At 36.4% G+C, this 26897-nt stretch overlaps 1 protein-coding gene across 2 annotated transcripts in view; it reads right to left on the bottom strand.

Annotated features, from left to right (window-relative positions):
* The window catches only part of LOC145684148 (uncharacterized), a 135736-nt gene that overhangs the window by 44201 nt on the left and 64638 nt on the right, over positions 1-26897 (bottom strand). For both annotated transcript variants that reach the window (XM_081756098.1, XM_081756097.1), the window contains one exon: positions 15464-15547. In XM_081756098.1, coding sequence (XP_081612224.1) covers positions 15464-15508 — 45 coding nt within the window. In that variant the 5' untranslated portion in view covers positions 15509-15547. The remainder of the gene's footprint in view (positions 1-15463; positions 15548-26897) is intronic.

The following is a 26897-nucleotide window of genomic DNA, read 5'->3' as shown; positions in this document are numbered from 1 at the left end:
TAGTCTCTTCTCCTCAGGTTGCGTGAAACCTGTGAACCAGCTACAAACCACGGAGGCTTGGCGCAGTGCGGTGAGGCGAAGCCATCATTTGCTGTGTTATGCGTAGTTCTCACGTGTTCCGCTGTTAGCCTTGGGCGTCTTTAACCATGACCTAAAGTTCACACGAGATTAGGTCAATGAGGCGTTATTTGCCCCCAGCTCTGGGCTGCCCCAGACTGGGAAGCTAAACAAGCTATACTGGGTATAGGTAAGTGCTCGTTTGCTTCTTCCTAAAAGGAACGTCCAAAACAAGTGGACTAACCAACCTGTGCCTCTACCTCTTAAAAGTAACACCAAAAGGACAAGGCCAACGACTCGGATTTCTCATATTTTGGACACAGTGTAGCTCAACTTAGAACAAGTTAAAATAACACAAATGATTCAAAGTTCTCAAAGTTGGAAATCTGCGGAGCTCAAGTTTGAACATTTTTTAAGGCATATTTTTAGAGATAGTGTATCTCGGAAGAATATCAATTCAAAATATTACATATTTGAAAGATGATATATCTTGGGGGATAAATATTAGCTCGAACTACTTACTTATATACTTCGAACACAATGTACCTCGGAAGATTGTTTGTTTGTTTGTTGAAATTAAGCGTCCAATTTCAACATCGATCGGATATGAAACATGGACTTAAAAGTTTAAAGTGGAATTTGAACCACGTAATGCTTTCAGTACTCTTCCACCAAGGATTGAACTTAGAGTCTGCATCTCTGAAGAGTATTCGTTCAAAATCAAATGATTGAAAATCTTAAGTTTTTCGTCCTATGGTTATGTCGGCTTGGCTAATGGAAAATGTGATGATGAGAAATGAATGAAATAGTGGAATGAAAAAAGGGGACGAAACGGGAAAACTCCGAGAAAACCCTCGCACACGGTGTTTGTCCATCATAAGGTTCACTTGGCGCGAGCTGTGATCGAAACAAGGAGCCCGTGCACCAGACGTGAAGGCTCTACCACTGAGCCACTGCAGCCCCAAGTATTAGTTCAAAGTAATTACATATTTGATAATAGTGGATTTCGGAAAAAAAGTTCAAAATAGGTACATATTCTGGAGATATTGTATACCAGAAAAAATAGTTCAAAATAGGTACATATTTTGGGGAAAGTGTATCTCGGAAAAATATTAGTTCAAGTAGCTGGAGATAGTGTATCTCGAAAAGTATTAGTTCAAAATAGTTTCATAAGATTACGTAAGTGTATCTCGAAAAAAATATTAGTTGAAGATAGTTAAGTACTTTGGAGATAGTGTATACCTAAAAATTATTGGTTCCAAATATTTACATATTTTGGGGATAGTTTATGTCGGATGAGTATTAGTTCAAGTAGTTGTACATTTTGGAGATAAATATATCTCGGAAAAGTGTTAGTTCAAAATAGTTACATAAGTTTTTTGGGGGGGCGGATATTGCATCTAGAAAAGTATTAGTTGAAAATAGTTACATATTTTGGAAATAATGTATGGCTAAGAGGCCACAGTGGCTCAGTGGTAGAGCGTTCACCTCTGGTGCATGGGGTTCTATTCATGCATCTTTGTGGTGGACAAACATAGTGTGCGTGGGTTTCCTCGGAGTTCTCCCGTTTCCTTTCACTTTCTTCATTCAAGCATTTCATTCATTTCTCATTATCACCATCTCCTTTAGCCCAGTCGGAATAACCGGAAGATTTCATTTCATTTTTGTATGGCTAAAGAGAATTAGTTTGAAATAGTTACATAAGGGTTTTTGAGGAATAGTGCATCTCGAAAAAGTGTTAGTTCAAAATAGTTACATTCTTTGGAGATAGGTCTAGTGTATGCCTAAAGAGTATTAGTTCAAAATTGTTACATATTTTTGCGATAGTGGAACTCGGAAGAATATTAATTAAAAGTAGTTACACAAGGTTTTTTGGAGATAGTGAATCTCAAAAAGTATTTAAAAAAATAGTTACATATTTTGGAGATAGTGTACAGTTAAAGAGTGTTAGTTCACAAAGTAGTTACATACGTTCTTTCTGGGAGGGATAATGGATCTCGAAAAAGTATTAGTTCAAAATAGTTGCATGTATTTTGGAGGTAGTGTATGCCTAAAGAGTATTGGTTCAAAATTGTTACTTATTTTGGGGATAGTTTATCTCGAAAATGTATTAGTTCAAAAAATTTGGGATGGCTCGTAGTAAAACAAGAAATACCGTAAGAATATAAGCAATTAGTTAGATAAATGAAAGATGAAAAGCTGCTGAGAAATTGATAACAAGAATTAGTAGTATGTATAGTAAAACATTACGAATGATAAAGTACATCAAGGGCAGGCTATAATATAATTATGAATTTGATACAATAGTACATGCATTATAACAAGATATTATCTGAATCAGTGCAGAAATGAGACAGGAAGTAGAAAGAAGAATTAGGTAGAGATAAGAAGTTGATATATAGAAAAATGTAAATCTGAAATGTTAGCGGTGATCAGGGATTAGGATTAGGATTTAGATTTCTGGGCTTTCGGCATTTATGGCTATGTTAGCCCGTCATTAGGATTAGGATTAGGAATTAGATTTCTCTAGGCTTTCGGCATCTATGGCCATGTTAGCCCATCACTAGGATTAGGATTAGGAATTAGATTTCTGGGCTTTCGGCATTTATGGCTATGTTAGCCCGTCATTAGGATTAGGATTAGGAATTAGATTTCTGGGCTTTCAGCATATATGACCATGTTAGCCCGTCACTAGGATTAGGATTAGAAATTAGATTTCTGGGCTTTCGGCATTTATGGCTATGTTAGCCCGTCATTAGGATTAGGATTAGGAATTAGATTTCTGGGCTTTCAGCATATATGACCATGTTAGCCCGTCATTAGGATTAGGATTAGGAATTAGATTTCTGGGCTTTCAGCATATATGACCATGTTAGCCCGTCATTAGGATTAGGATTAGAAATTAGATTTCTGGGCTTTCGGCATCTATGGCCATGTTAGCCCGTCATGTATGAGGGATGCTCTCCCTCAACGATCACACTATCTGTAGGAAAGGGAAGGAAGAAAGAATTGGGAAAAGAAGGAAACTGTCATGTTAGATACCAACCTGACATTTGTCTGATATGAAAGGGAAAAACCCAGGAAAACCTCACTCAGGATGGCAGGCCTGAAAAAGCTTTAACACGTTTTCGACCGTCTGTCCTCATCGGGAATCGAATTCGGTACTGCTCTCACTAAAGACGAGAACGCTAGTTATTACGCTACACGAGGCCACTTAACGGTGATCGATTAGTGTTGTTACAAGAAGTATATGTTAGTACTATAGTTATATTCTGGTTGTAAAACCTAATTTAGATTAAGTAAGCTTCCCTGACAGCGTAGCCGAACTTTGAAAATTTTTAAATAAATTAGACATTTTCCAGGTTTTCCTAGTTTTCTTGGATATGATCTAATTCAACTTAAATTAAAGACAATGATATTCATTTATCTTATTTTGAACATCATATACCTCAACATTAGACTATTTTCAGACAATAATTCACATTTCTCTTACCTAAGTATTTAAATCAACACACTCATTTAGAATCCTCAGATTTAGGGCACGCTAATGGCTCAACTGCCCATTCATAGTCAAGTGGCTAACAATGGGATGTTTTCTGCATGTATGATTCCTGGATTAGATTGTTTATCAGGACAAGATCTTTGTTTAAGCGGTAACTGACTCATATAGCCTAGGTACTGAAAAGGAATGTTCATATCCAGTCTATCTTAAGAGGCCTCCTCCCGGCGAAATTAAAATACCGCTAATTTTATAATAATTATGTGATATCTTCAAATAGATAAAAGATAATCGAAATATGGAACAAGAGCGTCCTAGACAATAGCATTTTACAAAAGATACCGTTATCACGACTCACTTATCTGCTTTCGATTTAGAGCCATTTTTAAAAATCGGCATTTATTTTCGCGTTTCTAAACAGCTGGAAACGGAAAGCCACTAGGTGACTTGTGATAACGGTACCTCACGCAAAATAATATTGTCTAGGGTGCTCTTGTTCCATATTTCGATTATCTTTTATCTATTTGAAGATATCACGTAATTACTGTAAAATTAGCGGTATTTTAATTTCGCCGGGGTGAGGCCTCTAAAGTGAAATATTTCGGTCTTACGTTCCACGATAATACCCTATAGGGTAAATGAAAAAAAAATGAAATAAAGTCTTTCACTTTGACGTCACACGATTATGCTCTTTAGGCTAAGGGAGACGATGATTAAAGCAATTTAATGATGATGGAAGACTTGGTGGAATGAGAAAGTGGGAGGAAATGGGAGTACCCCGAAAAATCCCAGGATATGACGCTGTCCACCACAAACTTACTTGGCCGGGATCGAACCTGGGATTCTACACACCAGAGGTAACGCACCAGAGACCCTGAGCGACTGTGTCCCCCTCTACAGTAGACTACAGGAGACGGGTGATCAGTGCAAATGGGTGATGATGAAATAATTAGTAAAATGAGAATGTGGGAGAGAACATGACAAATTCCGAGATAATCCATCACAAATTCACATGACCTGAAACTTTTGGTGATGATTGTACAGATGTTGAACAATATTATTCAAGTTTTACCAATCAAAACCCTTTTTCGCGAATTAAATTATACGTTTATATTTGTGTTTATTATAAGAAACAGGGTGTGAAAGCATGAATTTCTCTCCTGGAAATGATTTTAAGAAAAAAATTATCTCCACGGAGATTTCAGTGAGGAGAATTCGAGAACTATACGATACTGCTTTCCCTTAATTAACACCAATCTTTAAATTAACTCACAAAGGCTAACAGACATATTTTTGTATAATTCCAAATGATAGAACAATTGAATTATTAGAAAGAAATTTCTCAACATGTTAATGGATCTGCCATATTAAGTTACCAGAGAGTCTTACATCAGAGAGTATTAATTGAAGCTATGCAAGTGAATATTTGTGTTGTAAGGGTCTTCAAGCGATCAAACACTGATGTCAAATTTAACAATTTCAATTACGCCAGAAAGCTACTAAGCAATACTATGCTAGAATAGTTTTTAATCGGATTTTATAGGGAGGGGAGGTACAATGCCCCTCGGTCCTAAAGAGCTAATTTCTGGTACTAGTTTGATCCAATCCCTAGTAGCAAAATCGGTTGGCCCAACGTTGGGAAAATGGCGGCGATGCGACATACAAACGTTGGCCCAACGTAAGGTTTGGCCACTTTGGTAACCATTTCCCAACCAAAAGAGCGATTCCCCGACATTTAGCCAACACTGAAGTAACATATTTCTTGGTTGGGAATACAGTCAATTCTAGTATCGTTGCGTGAAAGTCGGGGGAATAGTTGGTTGACCAACCATACATTTAACCAACGTTGGGCCAATCAATCTTGCTACTAGGGATGCATGTGAGTTTATAATGGACAACATTGTGTATATGGATTTTCTCGTTTTCCCCCATTTCCTCCCACTTTCACATTCCACCAATTCTTTCATTTGCCATTCGCTCCGTCATCTCTAACCTAAAGAGCTGAAGCATGATATGTGAAATTTAAAAAAATAATAATAATTTTCATTTCAACTTGTTTTCATGTTTAGTGCAGACTATTTTTTTTTTTTTAAAAAAAGGGCGCATACTACGGCAACTAGATGTGCGGGCTGCCTGTGGCCTGCGGGCCATGTGCCGAAGGTCCACAGACTTAATGCATTATTCTGAATATTTTTGTTGCTAACGAGAGGAGAAAATTCCCGTCTCTTCTCGAAAACGAACGGTGGAAATAGTTTATCCATGTGGCTATAAATGTGGCAACACCGAGAATATTTGGAATTACACTTGATTGGCTCAAAAGAACAAGAGTTAAAGTGATCTCAATATAAGAATTATTTGCTTTCTTTGAGATCTACTCAATCAGCGGTACAATCTCAGTTGTTATTTCATTAAATCTTCCTCTCATTTAATCTACAAAGCATAAATGCAACACCTGCAGATTTGTTTTTATATCAGTTCTGGATACTGTGCATGTCAAATTTGGTGTTCTAATATTTACATTGAAAATTCAATAATGAGTATTACATATTAAGTTGTAGTCATTCTGTATCTATAAACAGTACATAGGCCTACACATATGATGACATATATCAGAAGAGCTAGTTCATATGGATTTTTTTTGTAGGATATTACTCACCTACACATTAGGTCAACAAACCATCCGGCTTCATTCCGTATTCAAAACGTCATTCTTAGCAATTGAAGATTTCGAACCATTTTGTATACTAAGTGAACTATTGAACTCTTCCCACGGTTTTTTTTCTCTTCTTTTTGCAATTCATAACCTCTCGCATCATGTTCTTGATAGAAACATATTTTTCTTTGCTTGGGTTACATATATTGAGCAAATATGTTGATATTACGCTGTAAGTGTCATGGAATTATATTGCATGTTAGGTTGATTGACAGAATTCTCAAAGCTTGTTATGTTCCGTTTATACATGATGGATTAAAGCTTCCATGCATATATATGGAAGCTACACAAAGGCAACGCAACACTTTTATCTGAGAACTTGAAAATGAATCGAAATCAGATACTCGTTATAAGAGACTTTTTCACAAGTTGAATATCATGATATGATCAAAATACAATTTCTTCTTTTTTAAATCTCAGGATTTATGGTCTTATACATGAAAATTGATATTACAAATTAAAAACAGCTTACACAGTTCTGCGGATATCGTTATTCATAGATAGATTTGCAATGAAAGATGAACTGAAATTATTCAACAAATATTATTATTATTATTAAGTATTATTCCTTTTGGCAAGTCCTGGAACGATTTTTTTTCTTTTTAAAGTTTGGGTCTAGGAATGTTTTTTTTTTCCATTTCTAGAGCTCTAGAAAGATGCCGTTTACACTGATCGATTGAAAATTTTCTGTAGGTTGTTCAACTCTAATTAAACATTTCTTTTTAATTCTCGTTATTTCTTTATTACATTTTAAAGGTACACTTGAAGTATTGAAATTTTAGAAAAGTAAAGCATCATATCCTACGAGCTATACATTCCAACACCACACATTTGTATACGGGGTTAGTATATCTCTCCGAAGTTTGTTTCATGGCCAAATGATAATGAAAAACGAAGGATAACCATTTCTCCAGTCTAAGATGATTCTTTATTGTTTGGAGTGTTTGGCCCAATGAACACCATATAGCATATCACTGACATTATAATTAATTGTGTGTGTAATATGTTTGCTCATTACATACTGAGTGCAAGAAGAAAGAAAACACTGATCATACATGAATTAGAAACTCAAACCGAAAGTAAGCTCAAATCTTGCAAATGGTGAGAGATATTGAAAAAAGAATCGAAAAAATCTCACTTTATGATACTTCTATTTTTATCAAGACGTCCTTCACTTGTGTCTGTAAAGGGACATGTACAGATTTGAATAATGCGCTGTGTAGAGGGCGCAAGTTCAGCTAGTTATCAATTTAATATGACAAAAACATTTCCTCGTCGTCTATGTGTATGTGTGTTTACTGGTTTCGTGTCCGCCTTTCTCAGTTGCCCTAACCTTGCCTAGTCGAGTTACGAAGTTTGGGGAGGGGGTACGGTAGGTCAGTGATAGAGCGTTCACCTCTGGTACATGGGGCCCTTAGTTCGATCCTAGCTCGCGCCTAATAGGCTTTGTAGTGAACGAACACCGTGTTCGTGGGTTTTCTCTGGGTTCTCTCGTTTCCACCCACTTTATTCATTCTACCATTGCGTTCATTTCTTATCATCATCGTCTCCTTTAGACTGGCCGGCATAACCGTGGAACGTAAAACTAAAAGATTTCATTTCATTTTTACGAAGTTTCGGCTGGGCGAATCCCCAAAAAGGTACGCCCCTGGGTATATGTCTCACCTTTGGATAGTCTACTCCACTAAACGTTAATACTGTAGATTTTTTTTTTTTTAATCTGGTTTTAATATTACCCGTTTCCAGTTATTTTTTTTTCTTAATTATTATTTTTGGCCAGCAATTTCCTACACCACCAAATTTTCGTCATATCCTTTCTAGATATTTTTATTATAAAACATAAATGAAACATGAAAACGCTTAACAGACCGCGGAAGAATCTCTGTGTGATAAACAGTTTAATTGCCGGTATGTTCACAACACCTAATGGCAATGTTTAACGTTCTTCTTCTACGTTCCATCTGAACTCAAATTCCTTTCCTTGTTTCGAAAATTGACTTGGCATAGCCATTAGCCGTACATGTACGTATATAATACATACATGTATGTGTGTACGTATACTTGTTTCAATCCGTAACATGCTCTCACAAGCGATTTATTCCTCCTCATTGCTTGTGTAACAAAACAGCTTGTGGCCTGTACTGGGTATAGTTCAGGTGAACGCCGCCAGAGGACCAACCAGTCAGTACCTACCAGTACGGCAGCTACAAACAGTTGGATTGGACGAAATTGTATACATTTTTGTCACAGCAACTGGGTCAATAGTATTTTGTGTACACTGACCTCAGTCCATTAGGCTTGCCAATGACCTTCTGCAGAACGTCCTTAATGCATTTCATTTAGTTTTTCGGCTCTCTCTTTTTTTTTTCTTTCTAAATGCAAAGATGAAATGAAATGAAATCTTTAAGTTGTATGTCCCACGATTATGCCGGTTAGGCTAAAGGAGACGGTGATGATGAGAGATGAGTGAAATGGTGTAATGAAGAAAGTGGGAGGAAACGGGAGAACCCCAAGAAAACCGGTGTTTGTCCAGCACAAAGTCCACACGGCGCGAGCTGGGGTGGAACCAGGGACCCCAAGCACCAGAGGTGAACGCTCTACCACTGAGCCACCACGCCACCCTTTTTTTAATGCACTAGAGATGCGATTTTCAATTTTTCTACTTTTTGTTAATCCTTTTTCACTGATTGTTTCGCCCCTTATTTAAATAACATATTTTAAGTTAACAGTTGCTCTTACTGCTAAAAGGGCGTCCCATTAGCGTAGCTCCGAAACACGACAGAGGAGTTACATCTGGTACAGTTCACGGGTACACAGACCAGGAGGAGTGCACTCACGGGAGATCCACTGGGCTTGTCCCGCCCCCCTAAAATACTTCGAAACCCGATTTAACATTTGTACACTTTCATAACATACGAGGGATGCTCGGAAGAAAAGGTTACAAAGCATAAATCTTCTATGTTATTCACGGTAACTTAACAAAATAATATGTCTGTCTTGGTGAAGGTTTGAAGACTTCGGACTATGATAATGTATACCCGAGAAGCGGACATTTAAAAATGATGACTCGTCTAGAAAATTGGTCAAGAGTAAAAGTGAAGTCAGTGGTGCGGTTTCTGTGGGGCAAAAACACTACATCTGCTGACATTCATACGTAGATTGTATGGGGAGAGCTATATTTCAAAGCAACAAGTAGGGAAGTGATATCGTGCCTTCAAAGAAAGACAGACCGATATTGTTAATTAGAACCCTGGACACAGCGGTAGATCCAGTACTTCAACCACTGACGTCACACTTGGAACGACTAAAGCACCCCTTCTATAGCCCTGACCTAGCCAGCGTCCTAACTTTATATTTTTTTCTGGGGGGGGGGGGGCAAGCATTAATACGCGTATTTGGGCCCCCTAGAAAAGTTGCTTTTTTAATTCTTGAGCCCCCTCTTTCCATCTTTCTCTTACATTTTATTTGCTCTCGGAACCTGTGGACCCTCCCGCACAGCGAGGTTTGTGGTGCCGTTAGTTACGCCCCTGGGCCCCTTCCATAAATGACTAATTAAGGGGACAATATTGAGAAATCTCAAAACCATACAAATAAATATTATTTATAGGGCCCCTAATGGTAGACTTTTTTACTGAAATTGGCCCATGACTCCTTTTTGTTTTATTTACCTTTTGTGTGCTGTTTTGTTTATGTAATGTAGTAAACCTATTTAATGTTTCATTTATAATTTCTTGTTCGTATCGTACATGGAATAAGAAAATTTTGTCTTTAAGTGCCCCCCCCCTCGAACGGCGTGAAGCTTCCCTGGAAGGGGGGGCAATTGCTTCTCCTGCCCACCCACCCCAACAAGTTACGGCCCTGGACAAAAAAAATGGCTGGCCACCATTATCTGTGATTAGGTCAGAACCGCTGCCTCATAGTTGCCAGAACTTGACGCGAATTTCTATGCAAATGGTACAGAAACTTTATCTGCCGTTGTGATAAGCGGTTGAAGAAAAATTGTGGTTACGTTGAGAGCTATTGATAAGTGGTGTGTTGATTTTCCAGTTATGTCTCACATACAAGCCATAATAAGGTTTGTAACCTTTATTTTTGATCATTCCTCATGTTTAACAGAGAAATTATGGAGGTAGTCTAAATATTTGATTTTACATCTCTCTTTCCTTATTAAAAATAATCTAGTTTTATCAGATTTTCTGAGAATATAAGCGGTAGTAATTAACAATTACTTATCGTCGTTTCGGGTGCACAATAACACAGGTTTGATACTATATATAGACGTATTGGACCCCCCCCCCAGAAAAAACTTTGCACCCATCCCAACAAAAAAATTCCGGATGCGCACCTACAGACTATCATGCAAGATTAACTCTAACAATACAGGCCGTTCCCCACAACGCTATTTTCGACTACAAGAGAGCCGGATTACATCAGTTCAAGTGGTTGTATGGAACTGTCCAATCTGTGTATGGAACTCATGCTTTTGTAAGTTGTTTCTGTTTTGATTGTAGTAAGCCCTCTCATTCGTTATTAAAAGCTTTTAGCAATTTCTATTATTATTATTATTATTATTATTATTATTATTATTATTATTATTATTATTATTATTATTATTATTATTATTATTATTATTATTATTATACATAGTCTACATTACTAAAGGTAAAAATCACCGCGAAAGCCCCTTGGGATTTACGGTTTCCTTTCTTAGGAATTAGGGATTAGATTTCTGGGTCTTCAGCATCTATGCATGTTAGCCTGTCATACACATGAGGAATGACGTCCATCGGTGACACACATAGCTCGGTAAATTCACCTCACTCATCATAACTGGCCTAAAAAAAACTGTTACATCTTTTTGATAGAGTTTATCTATGCGGAATCGATCCCGCGACCACTCGCTGCAAAGGCGAGACCCAGTTTTCCTTCTTAACGGGCCGCGTAGGTCCCCTCGAGGCCTATATAGGGACTCTGTTTCATTACTTGCTTAGGAGGCCGTTAATCCGATTTTGGTGAGACTTTTCCATTAGAAGAAACCGGCGTAGTTCCTTCGAAGAGTATTGTGCTAACGGGCAGTAATGTTGCATTTTTTTTTATTTTTTTTAATCATTTACAAAATCATTATAGCGGCCCCATAGGGGGAAAAAACAAAAAAATCACCACGGAGATTAGTGTGTTTAAATAACATTTTTAGTGTTGCTCACAAGAGAGACGAGAAGTACGATTTTCCTCGTCTCTTTTCGTAATTCTCGTAGAGGTCTCGTCTCCTTTTGTAACTTTACTTACCAAATGTATGCCTTTAAAAAAATCGCCTACAAGTGATCATAACATAACCCTTCAGTGTCACGAGAATTCCACGAAGGGTATGTGATACAACGACATTTAAACCACATTTGTTATCTCTTGAAAGAAAACTTCTTTTAATTCTGTTTTTTTTTTCAATAGATAGCTAGTAATTATCTCGACCAAGTTTGTTAACGGAGTCTATCCGTTAATATCTTAATGGATAACGGTGACTTATGTCCATCCGTTAGTGCACACGATAACTCTTGAATGAAAACCTTTTTCTTTTTAATTTTGTTTGTGCAATATAAAGCTAGAGCAATTATCTTCGCCGAGTTCCTTAACGGAGTCAATCCGTTATCATCGTGACGGGTTACAATGACTTAGAAATATATCCATCCGTTAGTGCATATGATAACATCGTGACGGGTAACGGTGACTTAGAAATATATCCATCCGTTAGTGCATACGATAACTATTGAACTAAAACCTTTTTAAATTTTGTTTTTGCAATATAAAACTAGAGCAATTATCTTCGCCGAGCTCCTTAACGGAGTCAATCCGTTAACATCGTGACGGGTAACGGTGATTTAGAAATATGTTCATCCGTTAGTGCACACGATAACTCTTGAACGAAAGATTTTTTTTTAATTCTGCCTTTTGTAATGGATAACTAGAGCAATTATTTCGGCCAAGTTCGTCAAAGGAGTGAATCCGTTAACATTTTTAACGGGTAACGGTGACTTATGTCTATCCGTTAGTACACACGATAACTCTTGAACGAAATCAACTTTTGAATTATTTTTTTCTACAATAGATAGGTTGAGCAATTATTGGATTTAAGTTCTTTAACGGAATCAATCGTTAACATCTTAATGGGTAACGGTTGCTTATGTCGATCCGTTCAATGCAGACGATAACTCTTGAACAAAAGCATTTTTTTTCTTTTTCTAAGTGGTAGAAATTACACATCTCACCGTTAGATGGTAGCAAACGTCCTCCAGCGGATGACATCTACCGGATGAAATTGAAACTTCTAGTTCGTGATCCTTTTTACTATGTACCAGAACTTTTATTATTAGACCCTATTATTATTATTATTATTATTATTATTATTATTATTATTATTATTATTATTATTATTATTATTATTATCAACCAACGATATAATTGTGCTGTGTACATTTCTAAAATGTTGGCCCTGTTTGTTAGGGGACTGGAAAGACTAATAATGATGAATAACGCTTGGAAAACATTGACTTGTGTGTGTGTAACGCCCATTTCGTTGATTGATGCAAGACGATTAAATATGTTTACGGCTGTCATAAATTTCCATTCTAATAAGTTAACTATAATCATTGTGTATAAGTTTTCACACTCACAATCTGTCACTGTTAAGAACACAATGTGGGACTGGAAGAGCAAGCTGCGAATATATAACATATATATAATAAAATGTACCACAAACGAAGTCCAATGGCTCTCGATGTTCCGTAGCAACTATCACGTAACATTCAGCATCAATCAAGTGACAAGATAAAACATGAAGAGAAATAGTTCCCTACAAAAGCGTTAATGTTTTATTTGTTATTTTCATACATTGTACAGAGCATGAATCCACTCCAGGTTACAGTTGAAATATGGGAAGTCGTAAAAAAAAATCATACTTCATTTGTTTTTTAATATCTTTCTAAAGACTGACCATTAATTGCTATTTAAAAAGTATCTGTTACATTTTCTTTACTATGTCCAGCGAATTAATTTAGGACTTTGATTGTACGTAACTTAGAAACCAGAAGGGTGCACAACAAATTTCACACACTTTTATGAAGCAACAGGTAAAAGTCTACCCGTTACATCGAAGTTCGATTCTGATCGAATCAGCTAGGTATACGATTTTTTTTTTAATATAACTCAAAAATTGTCTGCCCGTAACTCGATAATCAAAAACCTGCACTACATAATAATTTGCATGCCTATATAATATATCAAAACTTACTACTAAGCCAAGTTTAATTCTGATCAGAGAAGTTCGAATAAAACTGGTGCGATATATAATGAATGTCCTTGATTTTTCAGGGGAAAATCAAAGGACGAAACTGTGTGAGAAACACTTTATTACAATAGAACACAGTCACATAAAGTCTGGGTGGAAATAGTGTATTTCAAATTCAATCAGAGTTTCTCTAGTCTATGACAACGTTTTGATGATCACATTACGCGGATAGCCACCGACCTTCTCGAAGCGTTCGTGAAATTGTCATGAAATTACGTTCAAATGTATCTTGCAGCTGGATGACAGGAATAGTTACAATTTCAATACGGATCAACGAATGAGGACATTCAGTTCATCCAGTGTTATTACTGGGTTTTAAAGACGCGGGGGGTCTTCAGAAATCCCCAGAGGAAGAAGTCTACAATTCGGCAAACATACAGGTTAAAACGGAAATACAAGTTTAGTCACTTATATTCAGGCGATGTGCACTGTTGCTCAGTTCTGTTTAAACTATTTGGTCAGATGATGATAATATTGCAACGCAGTGACAAACGAAATATCTTAGCAAGGTCACATAATCTCCGCAGCGACATTGCTTTTATTTATTTATTTATTTATTTTTGGCAAATTGAAAGGAAAAAAAAACAGATGAATGAATCTAGAGTCTTTCTATTTCAAATGTGCCCTAGGAAACTATGTGAAATATACTTGAGCCCCACCCTCACTGCCATCTTACGGAGGAAACTTTCCCTTTGCTTCGGGAAAAGAAGTGAATGACGTCAGCTGTGTTGCCAATTTGTCATTCAATCTTTCGGCCTTGGCGAGGAGTGAAGATCGTAATGGCTAACAAGACAGTGCACAGTGAAGCCCGTCAATGTGGCCACCCTGTCCACATTCAACTATTGAAAGATTTCGGCCAAAGCATCTTGTCCCCCCTCTTTCTAGGGAGATACAGGAAAATACACATCGACAGCAGCACCAGCAGGAGCATACTTGAAATAGAAAGTGTAGTGATAGTGATTCTGCACTAGGTCAATATTAAGATGTCCAACGTTTGGTGATATAATCATACTAACGCGTCGCAGCATAATTTTGATACCAAATGGCTCCGCAGAGCTTTCTGCAATGGATTACTATAGTAAACGATTGCGTGGTTGCTACAATTGACTTCCATTTTGGACAAAAGCTCCACTGACAACACGGAGCTCTACGTTTGACACCAGCCAACATGAACACAATCTTACACTCCAACTTTCAACTAAATCTCCCAACACTGGCGTACGTGTATAACCGGTCCATTTATCATAGTCAATAGGAATTGGTCGGTCTTTCTTGTTCACAATGTAAATGTCTTGTGTTATTGATCATCTTCAATAGTGACTCAAAATGGTAACGCGTAAGGAAACCAGAGATGTTTTTTTTAACGGAAAGAGCAGAACATGAAATATCTATGGTCCAAGGATGTTATAAATAGAGGATCTGCTCATATGTATCTTCATCCTATTAAATCGATGAAGCCAAAAAACAACCGAGCATCGGCACGTCTGATTGGCTACTCTCGTTTCTGCCATTGTCTGATTGGATACTTTCGTTTCCGCCATGATTGTTGGCTCAAAACATTGCGATCCTATTGGGCGGAGTAGGCAGAGTAGGGGTGGCGAAAATGTGACGTTTGGCTTCAAGATTTTGTTGTAAGGGCAGATCCTTTATTTTATAAGATCCTTGCTATGGTCACGAAAGAACGTACTATTATGGGGCGCAGTAATAATTTAGTGAATACTGAGCTACTAGAGGACATTAGCAAAGCTAAATATTGAAACATAACAACCAATTGAGCTCTACTTTCTTCCGACTATCGGACTTTGTTAGGGCACGTCTTGTAGTACTTGAAAAGAACAATGAAATTTGAACTTACCCCAGCAAATAGAAGGCTGGTGATGAGGAACTTGAGCAGCAGCATTCTCCCACTGCTGTGGCGCTCGTGACTCCAGCCAACCTCCTGAAAATGAAAAGAGTAATAATTGAATTAGATGCTAATTATCATCTGGTTATTTCACTTTCTGTCACGCTCAATTGTATGCGAATCTATATATTTTGTAATAGTATGAATAGACAGTGGCAAAGTCTGCTTTTAAAAGCAGAGCAAGCACTTTGTCCAAAGACCAAGAAAAAAATTTTTGAAATCAAATAGATTTGAAGTTGTCTACAGTGATTAAACTTAGATCGTAACTAGAAAAAATCGGAGGGATGTATAATATTTTTCTTTAAAAAAAAAAAAAAAAATAAATTTGAATTTTTTCGCTGCCTTATAAAAGTTCACTCTAATAACCCCCCCCCCCCCCATATTGCTTAATTCGACTTAAATCTATGAGGGTGGTTCCGTGTAGCGTAGTCACTAATGCTCTCGTCTTTGGAACGAGCAGTCCAGGGTTCGATTTCCGGTAGGGACTCTCGGTCGAAAAATTAAAACATTTTGGGGCCAGCCATCTTGAGTGAGGGTTCCCTCATTCACACCAGACCAATATCGGGATGGTACCTCATATAATGATCCCAGGCCGCTTCCTTCCTTCTCCATTCCTTTCTTCTTTCCCTTTCCCCGGCAGTTTGATCACCAAGAGACGTCACCTTTGATACGTGATGGGCTAACAATCTCCATATATGGCGAAAGCCCAAAAATCTCATTCCTAATCCTTAAATCCATGAGGGTAAACTGTGTTTTTGCTTAGGATTTGCATTCTGTGTTTGTCACAAGATACTGTATATATTTATAATCTTTAGTTTCCTAAAATTCTTTTCCTTGTCTTATAGTGAAATAAATGTTTATCCAGTTTTGCCCACCCTCAATCCAGCGCCCGGGGCACAAGCCCTGTTTGCTCCCCCTTAGTTACGTCACTAAAGCGGTCCATATCTTTCTTCAAGCCAAGCCATTTATTGGTCGGGATCTTATTGGATTAAATCGTTCATGAAGCATCTAGAACTCATTACATTTAGCTACGCTGCATGAGAAATAAATCAGGCCTGATTCAATGATAGTTAACGCAAAATTTAAAGAAAACAAATTATTGTTGATGACAAGCGGTACTAATGGCGGAAGTCTTTTATTATTAATATCTTCTTTTATTTTTTATTTTTTTTATCTGTCTATCTATCAACTTTTAAAGAAGAATTGAACCAATGAAAGGGGGTAATAAATAGCCCAATGACATCACGCAATCGCTCTTGCAAGAGCAGAAGCAAATCGCGATAACATCAATTCGTGCCGTAAGAGATCCGGAAAGGTTGCCAGGCCATGCTTTATCAAAGCACTGGTCACGCTTCTTAACAGATAGGATTATTACTATAACTTGTACAGTATACATCTGTATCTTGTGCTACACAACAAGGCGATGTTAATTCACATCTTTTTGTGGTTTGAGTTGCCTCCTTGTGTGTACTTGCATACTGTATACAAGCACAGAAGGTGTCGGTCGTTTCGTATGTAGGTCGGCCATTTTTACTGTATCTCGTCCAGTTTATCATATTTTTTCTTTTCTTTTTAGTTTGTGCTGACCAGTGAACATGCTGTAGGTGGAGCTGATGGCAATGAGTGATAGTTATGTTGCTGGGTGGGATTACAGTCATTGTATTATTATTATTATTATTATTATTATTATTATTATTATTATTATTATTATTATTATTATTATTATTATTATTATTATTATTAAGACTTTCTCTAGTGTTGTTATAGTGGGACTTAGCTAGGATTATTTTCTTCTTTACTGTATTCTGGTCATTGAAGAGCTTCCTTACAATCCTGCTCGCTGAAGTGGTACTGGCTTCAACAGTTTAGTGATGAGTAGAGCAACCCAAAAGCATAAAAAGGATAACAGGAGTTTACACATATGGTTAGTACCTTGAACATGGTTGTGATTGTTTGAGGGTCCAGAAGAAACTAATTTTAAAAGCATAATTTTAGAAAATAAAGCATAATTTAAAATATTTAGCACAATTCTTTAAAAAATCTCTTTAACTACAAGTTTAACATACTGTATTAATGTTTTTCAAAACCAATATTTACAATACAAAATCATTGAGAACATAACAATGCAACAATGAAAAGTTTATTTTTATTTCTGTAAACTTTTCGGTGTAATCCTTTGATGCGGAGAAAAGAAAAAAAGGAGAAGAAGAAAACTTCCGCCAACAATGAATAATACATAAGAACTCCACACTATATTGTTTTATGTACCTCTTGAACTTGAGCACCTTCTGTACATTTTGGTGGCATCTTTTACTGTCCCTTTCTGTATATATGCACCTCTAAGGCTCACACAAGTGATTTAAAAAAAAAAACTGACTCGAGTAAAGTATATCTCTTTACAGTGCATTAAGTAGAAAGTTCATTAAATATGAAAGAAACTGGTTGCATAAAATATTAATAAATAGATCAAGATACTAATATTTAGGGTATAATAAGTATTATGCATTATATAGGATTAATGTAAAACAATGATTGAAATTAAGAATAAAGCATAATAAAGCATAATTTGAAATAAATAAAGCATAATTAAACAAAAAATAAAGCATAATGTGGGTTGCTCTAGTGATGAGTTTGTGTCCAACGTTTAGTTTGTTCAATTCTGCGCTCAGAACGTTTGGTATGTCTTTGGTAGAATATTTCCTAGGATTTATCTCATAGTGTACAGCGGGCCTTAGTGTGAAAGTGATTTTTGCTTTTGGAAAGTGCATGTTAGTGTGAAAGTGATTTAAACAGGAATTTGTGAATCTGAAAACAAGCAACAAGAAACGTAAATTGTACTCTGGATTTTTTTTCTTAATCATGAATGGAAGAAAGTAAATTACCAAACGGAAAGCAGTCAAGTTCTAAAACGTTCCATACGGAATAATTGGAGAGTTAAATTAATCTCGTTTCATTACGTTCAGTAGAACATGGCACAAAAGCGTGATAGAAATACTAAATTCTGACAACAAAACAGTGTTTCTTCCAGACCTGTATTTAGGGGAGCACTGCCCCCCCTCCGGAGCTCTGCAAGTACCTCCAAGGGCAGACCAAAATAATTTGTCTATAATATAATAATAAATGGAATAGTACCAGCAGTGTCCCCCGGAATACGAAGTGAACCCCCCGGAACATTGTATCTGAAAGAAACATTACAACAAAATGGGCTTGTTTTCATCAAAGATTTCAATAGTAATTTTAAGCTATTTAATTCCTAATAGAAAATACTTCTTAGGAGTTTAGAAGATCGGAATTTACGAATAATTCATCTAAATATTGAGAAAAGTGATATGAGTGACATACAGTAGTTTCAGGTTTCATATTTTGTAAATTTTTGAAGCGCGAGGGAAATTTCTGGTTTTCAAGATGGGATTTTATGAGGTTCCAGGTTGGCATCACTGATTGATAGTGCATGTATTCTCAATTATAAAGAAGGAATTTTGTGAAAAATAAAAAGGTAAATACAGAAAATCTTCGGAAAATACATCAGTTTAAATACATATTATTTTGTGAGTTATCATTGAACATTTAGTGAGTAAACTACGTTTTACTTAGTTTCAGAAATTCAAATATAAGTAACTTAGGGCTAATATGTAGATGTTATATGCCTCATGATATTGAGTCAAAATTCGTCGAAGTTCTTATTCAAAAAATAAACCCCAAGACCCCCGAGCACGCGAAATGCACACGCACAAACACAATTCGATTGCACAGGAGCACATTTGAAACTGGCTGTTAAGGTATTTAAAATTAAAATTCAACATTTCATTTTTTTAATTGCTGAAGTGAAAATTAATATCTGAAATGGCATGATTAGGCATAATATCATAACATTTTCGTATTTATTTTGAAGCCGTTCTAGTGTATTTAGTAATTCAAAATCCTTAAGAGTTGATTTATATAGAAATAGAGTGCGAAATAATCATAGTAGACGTAGGAATAAGAAATAATTTAAAACAGAAAGAGAGAAACCTCTTCGCACTGGAATATTTCAACACATTTGAACAAGCATAATTATTAAACTTGGGATACTGCAAATATACTGTATGTTACGGAGGGTTGTGCATAGTACAGAAAAATGTGAAGAGGAAAATCACAGATTCTTTTGAGGTCAGGTGATTAATTTAGAAAGATTAACTTTGGAGAAGAGATGGCGCTGTGAAGAACAAGTGTTTGGGAGCTTTGCTCTCGCTATTTTCTTTTTAAAAAAATTACTGTTTACAATTTTTACTTTCAACAATTTAAATGTTTGATACAATTTTCATACACTGTGTTACATCTTCCACGAGTACATGCGCCGCTTCTCCTTTTTACTTACAGTGACAGTGTGAAAAACATTTTTACTTAAAACAGGCAATTTCGGCCATCTTGACACGTGCCATTTTCGTAGCCTACATATATTTATTTAAGACAACTTTTAGAGACATAGCAGACCAGGCTGTTAGAGCTACGGCTTATAAATATAATACCTCACAGAAGGTTCAAGACGAGATTAACTATGCTTTTCGCTTTTAATTTCTTTACAATGTTGCCAAATCATACTAAACTCTAGGACTGGTATTCAGAGATAATTCGTTAATCACGCTTTAGTCATGTGATTAGTGTCATATTAGTTCAGTACTAAGGAGGGAGTACTTTCTGGTATTTAAAGTCAATTTGGAGTTCAGCTAATAAGTTGATTTTGGGGTATGATTATAACTAATATAACCCCAATACATCGGGTGAAAATAATAAATGTGGCAACTATGGAAATGTAGACGTGCATATGTATAGTCTGTAAAAATGGAAATATATGAAATACGAAATACGAAATATGAAATACGAAATTCGAAATATTTTCTTTGTGGTTTGACATCACAACAGACTACAAATAATTACGAAACCGAGTTACAATTAATATTTATTTCTGAGGGATGTATATATGGCAGGAATAAGTAGAAATCAATTAAGATTAGCAACAACAAAAGGATTATGTTGTACGGTCAGTTGTATGTATCCCTCAGAAAACTGGATATTTTCTGCTCATCTCTCACTGTTCACTTTAAGCAACACTTCTGCTATTGTAGAGGACTTGGCTTAATAGCTGCTCCATAGTTAACTCATCCGATGAGGTGAAGGAAAGAAAGAAAGAAAGACAGGTAATTAATTACCTTTGTATTCTCATAATGTAAGTTTATCGTGGTTAAACCAAGGATCTTATAAAATAGAGGATCTGCCCTTACAATAAAATCTTGAAGCCATACGTCACAGTTTCGCCACCCCTACTCTGCCCACTCCGCCCAATAAGACAGCAATGTTTTGAACCAACAATCATGGCGAAAACGAAAGTAGCCAATCAGACGATCATAGAAACGAGAGTAGCCAATCAGACGTGCCGATGCTCGGTTGCTTTTTGGCTTCACCGATTTAATAGGATGAAGATACATTTGGGCAGATCCTCTATTTATAACATCCTTGGGTTAAACGGTGGCTAAATCAGGGTACCCTCTGATGTAAATTAATTAGTCATGTGATTAACTTAGTCAACTACTACGTGATAATCATATCCTGAATACACTTGTGATAACCATGTGTTATTCAAACCCTTAGTTTGGCGGTAATCATACGTCGAAACGACTCTGCATAAGGTCCTAGTTGTTTTTTGTGCCATCTCATAGCACTAATTCACCTGTTAATTAAAATACATTTTAATTACATATGAATTGCTGTAATTAATTAGTAAGCTTCTTAACAACAGTCGCTTTATTCACCCCTAATAACTTGTTAGTACAGAAATTATATTTCAAAAGTATTAAGTGGGGAGAATTACCCTTTATCCTCTAGGATTATGTACCCTTTATATAAAAAAAAGTATTTATTTTTATATATATTTTATAATTTCAACAGTTACAATACGTATAAAACTTTTTAGCGTGTTTTTAACAAGTGTTACTTTTCTTCAGGCGTTAGCTTGAAAATGTCTTATGTCACTTAATGGTGACATAAAATTATGTCACTTTTTTTTTCTTAATGTTGTTAAGCTGTAAATGTATCTTTATTCATCCTCTTTCATTCATTTTTCTTTCTTTCTTTTTTCTTGTTTGTGTTTTTTGTATGTAATCAGTCACGGTCCTTTGTTACGAATTAGTGTTCAAGAGAGTGAGAAATTGTGCTTTGCTTACATACAGATGATATAACTGAGGGGAGAAACGCCACGTGCTCTTAGACCGTGTCTATAACATTATCCCACTACCCTAATTTTCCTTATCTACTTTAAACAGACATTTAACTTTTTGCTGTATACCGTACACATGAAAGTAGAAAAGATATCTTAAAATGCAAGTCAGATTAGGTTTCCAGACTATCCATGATTGGCGCACCCACGGAGAGTATATTGGATCCAAACCCCCTCCAAAGCTTCCTAACGCAACATACATTTTTACAGTCTCTCAATAAAACTATACTGGGTTAACAGGGAAATAATTGATGTAGTATGAAAACTTGATCTTACGCTTCATCTGTACTCTTTCTGTTACAAAGTGAGTCATGGTGGCTCAGTGGCAGAGCGTTCACTTCTGGGGTATGGGGTCTCTGGTTCGATCTCAGCTCGCACCAAGTGAAATTTGTGGTGGACAATCACCGGTGTGTGCTGGTATCTTGGGGTTCTTCCGTTTCCTCCTACTTTATTCCTTCCATTCATTTCTCATCATCATCGTCTCTTTTAGCTCAGCCGGCATAACCGTGAGACATCAAACTGACAGATTTTATTTCTTTCCCTTATAAAAACAATCTAGTTCTATCTTTTTTTTCGAAAATACAGGAAAGTATTTTACAATTACTTATTATCTTTTCGGGTGCAGAATAATGCCCGTTCAATAAATACTGCGTAGACGTAGTGGATTGTTGTATTGGACCCCTATCCCCAAAGTTTGGACCCCTTCCAACAAAAATTTCCTTGTGTGTGCCCAAGAGCGCCCATCAGGGGGCAAGGTGGGGCGCTCACCCCCCTAGAAGAAATCGCACTTCGGAATATCGAAAACTCAATAGAATTTTTACGTTAGTTACAGCAAAATTTGAAACTATATTTGGAATGTCGCTTGTACTTGCCCCCCTTCCCCTTGGAAACCACAATATGGGCACCCTTGTGTGTGCCTGTTATCCACTTTACCAAAACTCCTTTATATATTTACCCTGTCTGTGCGTCCGTCCGGGAGGCAAAATAAAAAGAAATAATAATCTCAAAAAACTACTCGATGGATCACCATCAAATTTGGCCAGGATGTAATCGATTTCGTTGCCTGAGATGATCCACCCAACGTAAGTGGTAGAGATCAAACATTTCCGGTTTTTACGTTAATCACTATAGAGCGAAAATAATAACAGATACCCAAAAACGGTTTCCTATAATTGATTAAACACCCCCTCCCCCAAGAATACATTTTATCTTCATTCTCAACCCTGCACTAAAATAGGAAGTGATGGAAATCTGAAACAACTTCCGGTTTTAAGATGGATCTACATAAAACAAAAAAAAAAAAAAAAAAACAATATCGGATAAGGAGAAGGGATTATTTTTCACTTCCCTTAACCCCTGTATTCAAACTGGAAATAGTAAAAATCATTCCAACCAAGCGTTCCAAGAACGTTAAATTTAGATATAAATTCTCTATGTTAAATTCATTTATTTGGCTATCTAAAGTTAAAAATGAAAAATAAATTATATTTTAAATTGGCTTGCATTTCAGAAGTAAGAAATAATGCAGACAGACTAGTTACCAAATAAGATTACATTATGTTTATGTTTGTTTTGTTTTGAATGAAGTAACGATATACAGACACGAGTCTGCACGTGTCATCACAATGTCAACAAACATTGAGAAAAGATTAAATTGTAAAACTTTGTAAATTTCTGTTAACACTAACACATTCTAAAAGTTGAGTAAAATTGTGGAAATCGCAAACGTAGACTGTTTGGAAATTTGATCACTGAGAGACAATGTAGAAACTACGGTTTCAGCAAAGAGATGTAGTAACATCAAAATTTGGTAAGGAAAGAAACCACAACATCATCGTCTAGAGGATGACATAAAAAGGTTACGCCAAAGAGAATCAGGATCAGACCTGAATGATCAGTCCTGGAAGATCAGTGGTGGAGGATCAGCCACCAGGAGCCCAGACCATAGGCAGTTGGATCAACAGCGAGTCTTAACGGTGGAAATCCTTCCACTGGGAAACGACGCAAAGACTGAACTCAGAGTCCATGAGTTCGAATCCATCAACTTCAGGTATGTGGTATTACATCTCGAGTTGCTCTCAGTTGAGTGAATAGCCAACAGTCTATCTTATGTGATCTGACAATTAACTAATTATTCTCAAACATACACACTACACATAAGCATCATTAATTCTTGACAATAAATGACTAATTTAATAGCATGTGTTCAGAATCTAATTTGTAGTATAACCTCTCGCATGTTAATTCTGTAATTCCTGTCTATTACGGATAATAGACAGAAGCAACTAATATCGTGTCCGAAGAGCAAATACATCCCAATAAGGCACGACACGATATTGTGTTGAGATGGTGGAGATGCTGAAAGACTCTATGTCTTGGTAACGATCCTAGTTAAGTTGCGGCGAATCTCACACAACGATATAAATTTATCATATTCGATCCCCGGCCAAGTAAGTTTGCCTTAATCACCCCTCATTTAGTCTAACAGGCATAACGTGGCAAATGAACTATAATATGGTTGCATCGGGCCCCCCTAACTTCAGCCGGACCCCCCCCCCCCCGTAATTTTTGGGCTGGCTACAGGCCTGTTGGACATCCCCTTCAAAGCTTGCACTTCTCCCAACAAAAATTTCTGGGTGCTCACCTGGACAGTGGCAAACAAACAACTGAAAAAATTTTTCACAATAACAAGAATTCAAAGTAGTTTGAGTTAGGTTGTATTGAATCTCATGGATCAAAAAGAATTTTGCCACAGGTTACAGAGGCTCAATCATCCAGGTGCAAATTTCAGTGCAAGACAATAACCTATTTCTTTTTATCCATTTGGCAAATTTAATACTAGATCTTTCGCAGTGCCTTCCATTCGTAACTGAAACCTAGTAATTCTTTAGCCAACAATGATTTATTGTTAACGTTAGAATCACCAATGATAACAATTGAGAAAAAGGCGAGAAAGAAAAAGAAAAAAGGAAAGAGTTCAACCAGTTATTGTACATTTGATGTACGTGATCATGTGAAGACAGTGTTGGAGAAGGGTAATTTTGTGGGCGCGGTTGACCACATTGGAAACCAAAAACCTGCAAATCAAGAGCACGAAGACTGTATACTTTGTCGAGTTCACAATATGATAACAGTATTCACTCTGCAAAGTGAGAGATGAAGAGAAGAAAAAAAAGTATTAAGTTTACTGTAGAAACAAAAAAAAAAAAAAATGAAAACTTACTGTTTTATACGTGTATCAGAGATGGACGGGAGTACACACCTCTCCAAGGGTTTGGGCGCCACTCCCAAAATTTACCATTTTTCCTCCAATTTAGTATTCTGTCCCTAAATTTAACTTACTCCTCCAAATGTATCATTCTTCCATTAAATTTAACATTATGCCTACAAATTTACCATTTTTGTCCTCAACTTTGCCGCTTTTCTTCCAAATTTACTACCGTGTCTCCTAAATTTACCATTATGCCTACACATTTACCTTTCTGCCAGCAAATTTACTATTCTTACCAAATTCACCTTTCCCAATCAAATTTATTATCTTTTCCTCAAATTTACTAGTCTTCTCCATAATTTATCATTCTTCCCCTAGATTTATCGCACTTCCTCCAAACTCACCTTTCTTCCTCACATTTATCATTTTCCCACCCAAATTCAACTTCTTCTAAATTTACTATTGTTCTCCCAAATGTGTCATTCTTCCCCACATTTATCACTCTTCCTCCAAATCTATCCTTCACAAAATTTATTATTCTTCCCTCAAATTTACCATTCTTCTCCAAAATCTACTATTCTTCAATGAAATTCGCCTTTGTTTTCTCAAATTTGCCTTTGTCTCTCCAAATTCACCTTTCTTAACCACATTGATCGTTCTTCCTCCAAATCCATCTTTCTTCCCAAAATTTATCATTCTTCCCCGAAATTCACCCTTCTTTCCCCAAATTTACGTTTGTTCCTCCAAATTTACAACTTCTTCTAAATTTACTATTCTTCTCCCAAATGTGTCATTCTTCCCCAGATTTATCACTCTTCCTCCAAATCCATCCTTCACAAAATTTATTATTCTTCCCTCAAATTTACCATTCTTCTCCAAAATCTAGTATCCCTCTCCCAAATGTATCATTCTTCCCCCAATTCATCTTTCTTCTTCTAAATTTACCATTCTTCTCCCCAATTCACCCTTCTTTCCCCAAATTTACGTTTGTTCCTCCAAATTTACAACTTCTTCTAAATTTACTATTGTTCTCCCAAATGTGTCATTCTTCCCCACATTTATCACTCTTCCTCCAAATCTATCCTTCACAAAATTTATTATTCTTCCCTCAAATTTACCATTCTTCTCCAAAATCTACTATTCTTCTCCCAAATGTACCATTCTTCCCCCAATTTATCTTTCTTCCCCCAATTCATCTTTCTTCTTCTAAATTTACCATTCTTCTCCCCAATTCACCCTTCTTCCACTAAATTTACCTTTCTTCTTCCAAATTTATCTTTCTTCCCCTAAATTTAACATTCCTTCTACTCTTCTACTAATATATCAATCTACTATATCAATAACACTATATATATATTACTTCAATTCAAGGGGATCCGTTGCTATTTGGATGATAAGGGTGGGATGTCTATCGTACTTGAAGTTCAATTGTTATAGGTATTCAAAATAACTAGCTGATTTCGGGGGCATAAATACCTTCCTCACTGATTATGTACAAATAATAATAACATATCTGTTGTCATCCTGTTAATTGACCCGCATTGCTTAAATATATGTATACCAGTTCTTTCATGTTATTTTTCCCAGCGCCATCGGCAGAAATACCAAGAAATTGTTTCGTTCATTCTGCGAAGAAGAGAACAGAAACACAAGATAAGAAAAAAAATGCCGACTGCTTTTCTGGCTACACTGCAGGAAGAAGAAAAAGAAGAAAACCCGAAGCAGGCATTAACTGTTAACACCTGTCAGGCCAAGATTTTTGGTTAAGAAATAAAATAACAAGTAGAACAGCACGACGAGGTAAAAGAGAAATAAAAAAATGTTCTTTTGCTGGTTACTAGGATCATGTAAGTTACATCTCTGTTGCCTGTTCGTTGTAGGTTACCAGACCGGACCGGAATCGTTAGTAACAGTGTATAACA

The sequence above is a fragment of the Thermobia domestica genome, chromosome 4 (genome assembly GCF_964235325.1).
Source record: "Thermobia domestica chromosome 4, izTheDome1.hap1.1, whole genome shotgun sequence".
NCBI lineage: Eukaryota > Metazoa > Arthropoda > Insecta > Zygentoma > Lepismatidae > Thermobia > Thermobia domestica.
This window is presented reverse-complemented; position numbering and strand designations above follow the sequence as displayed.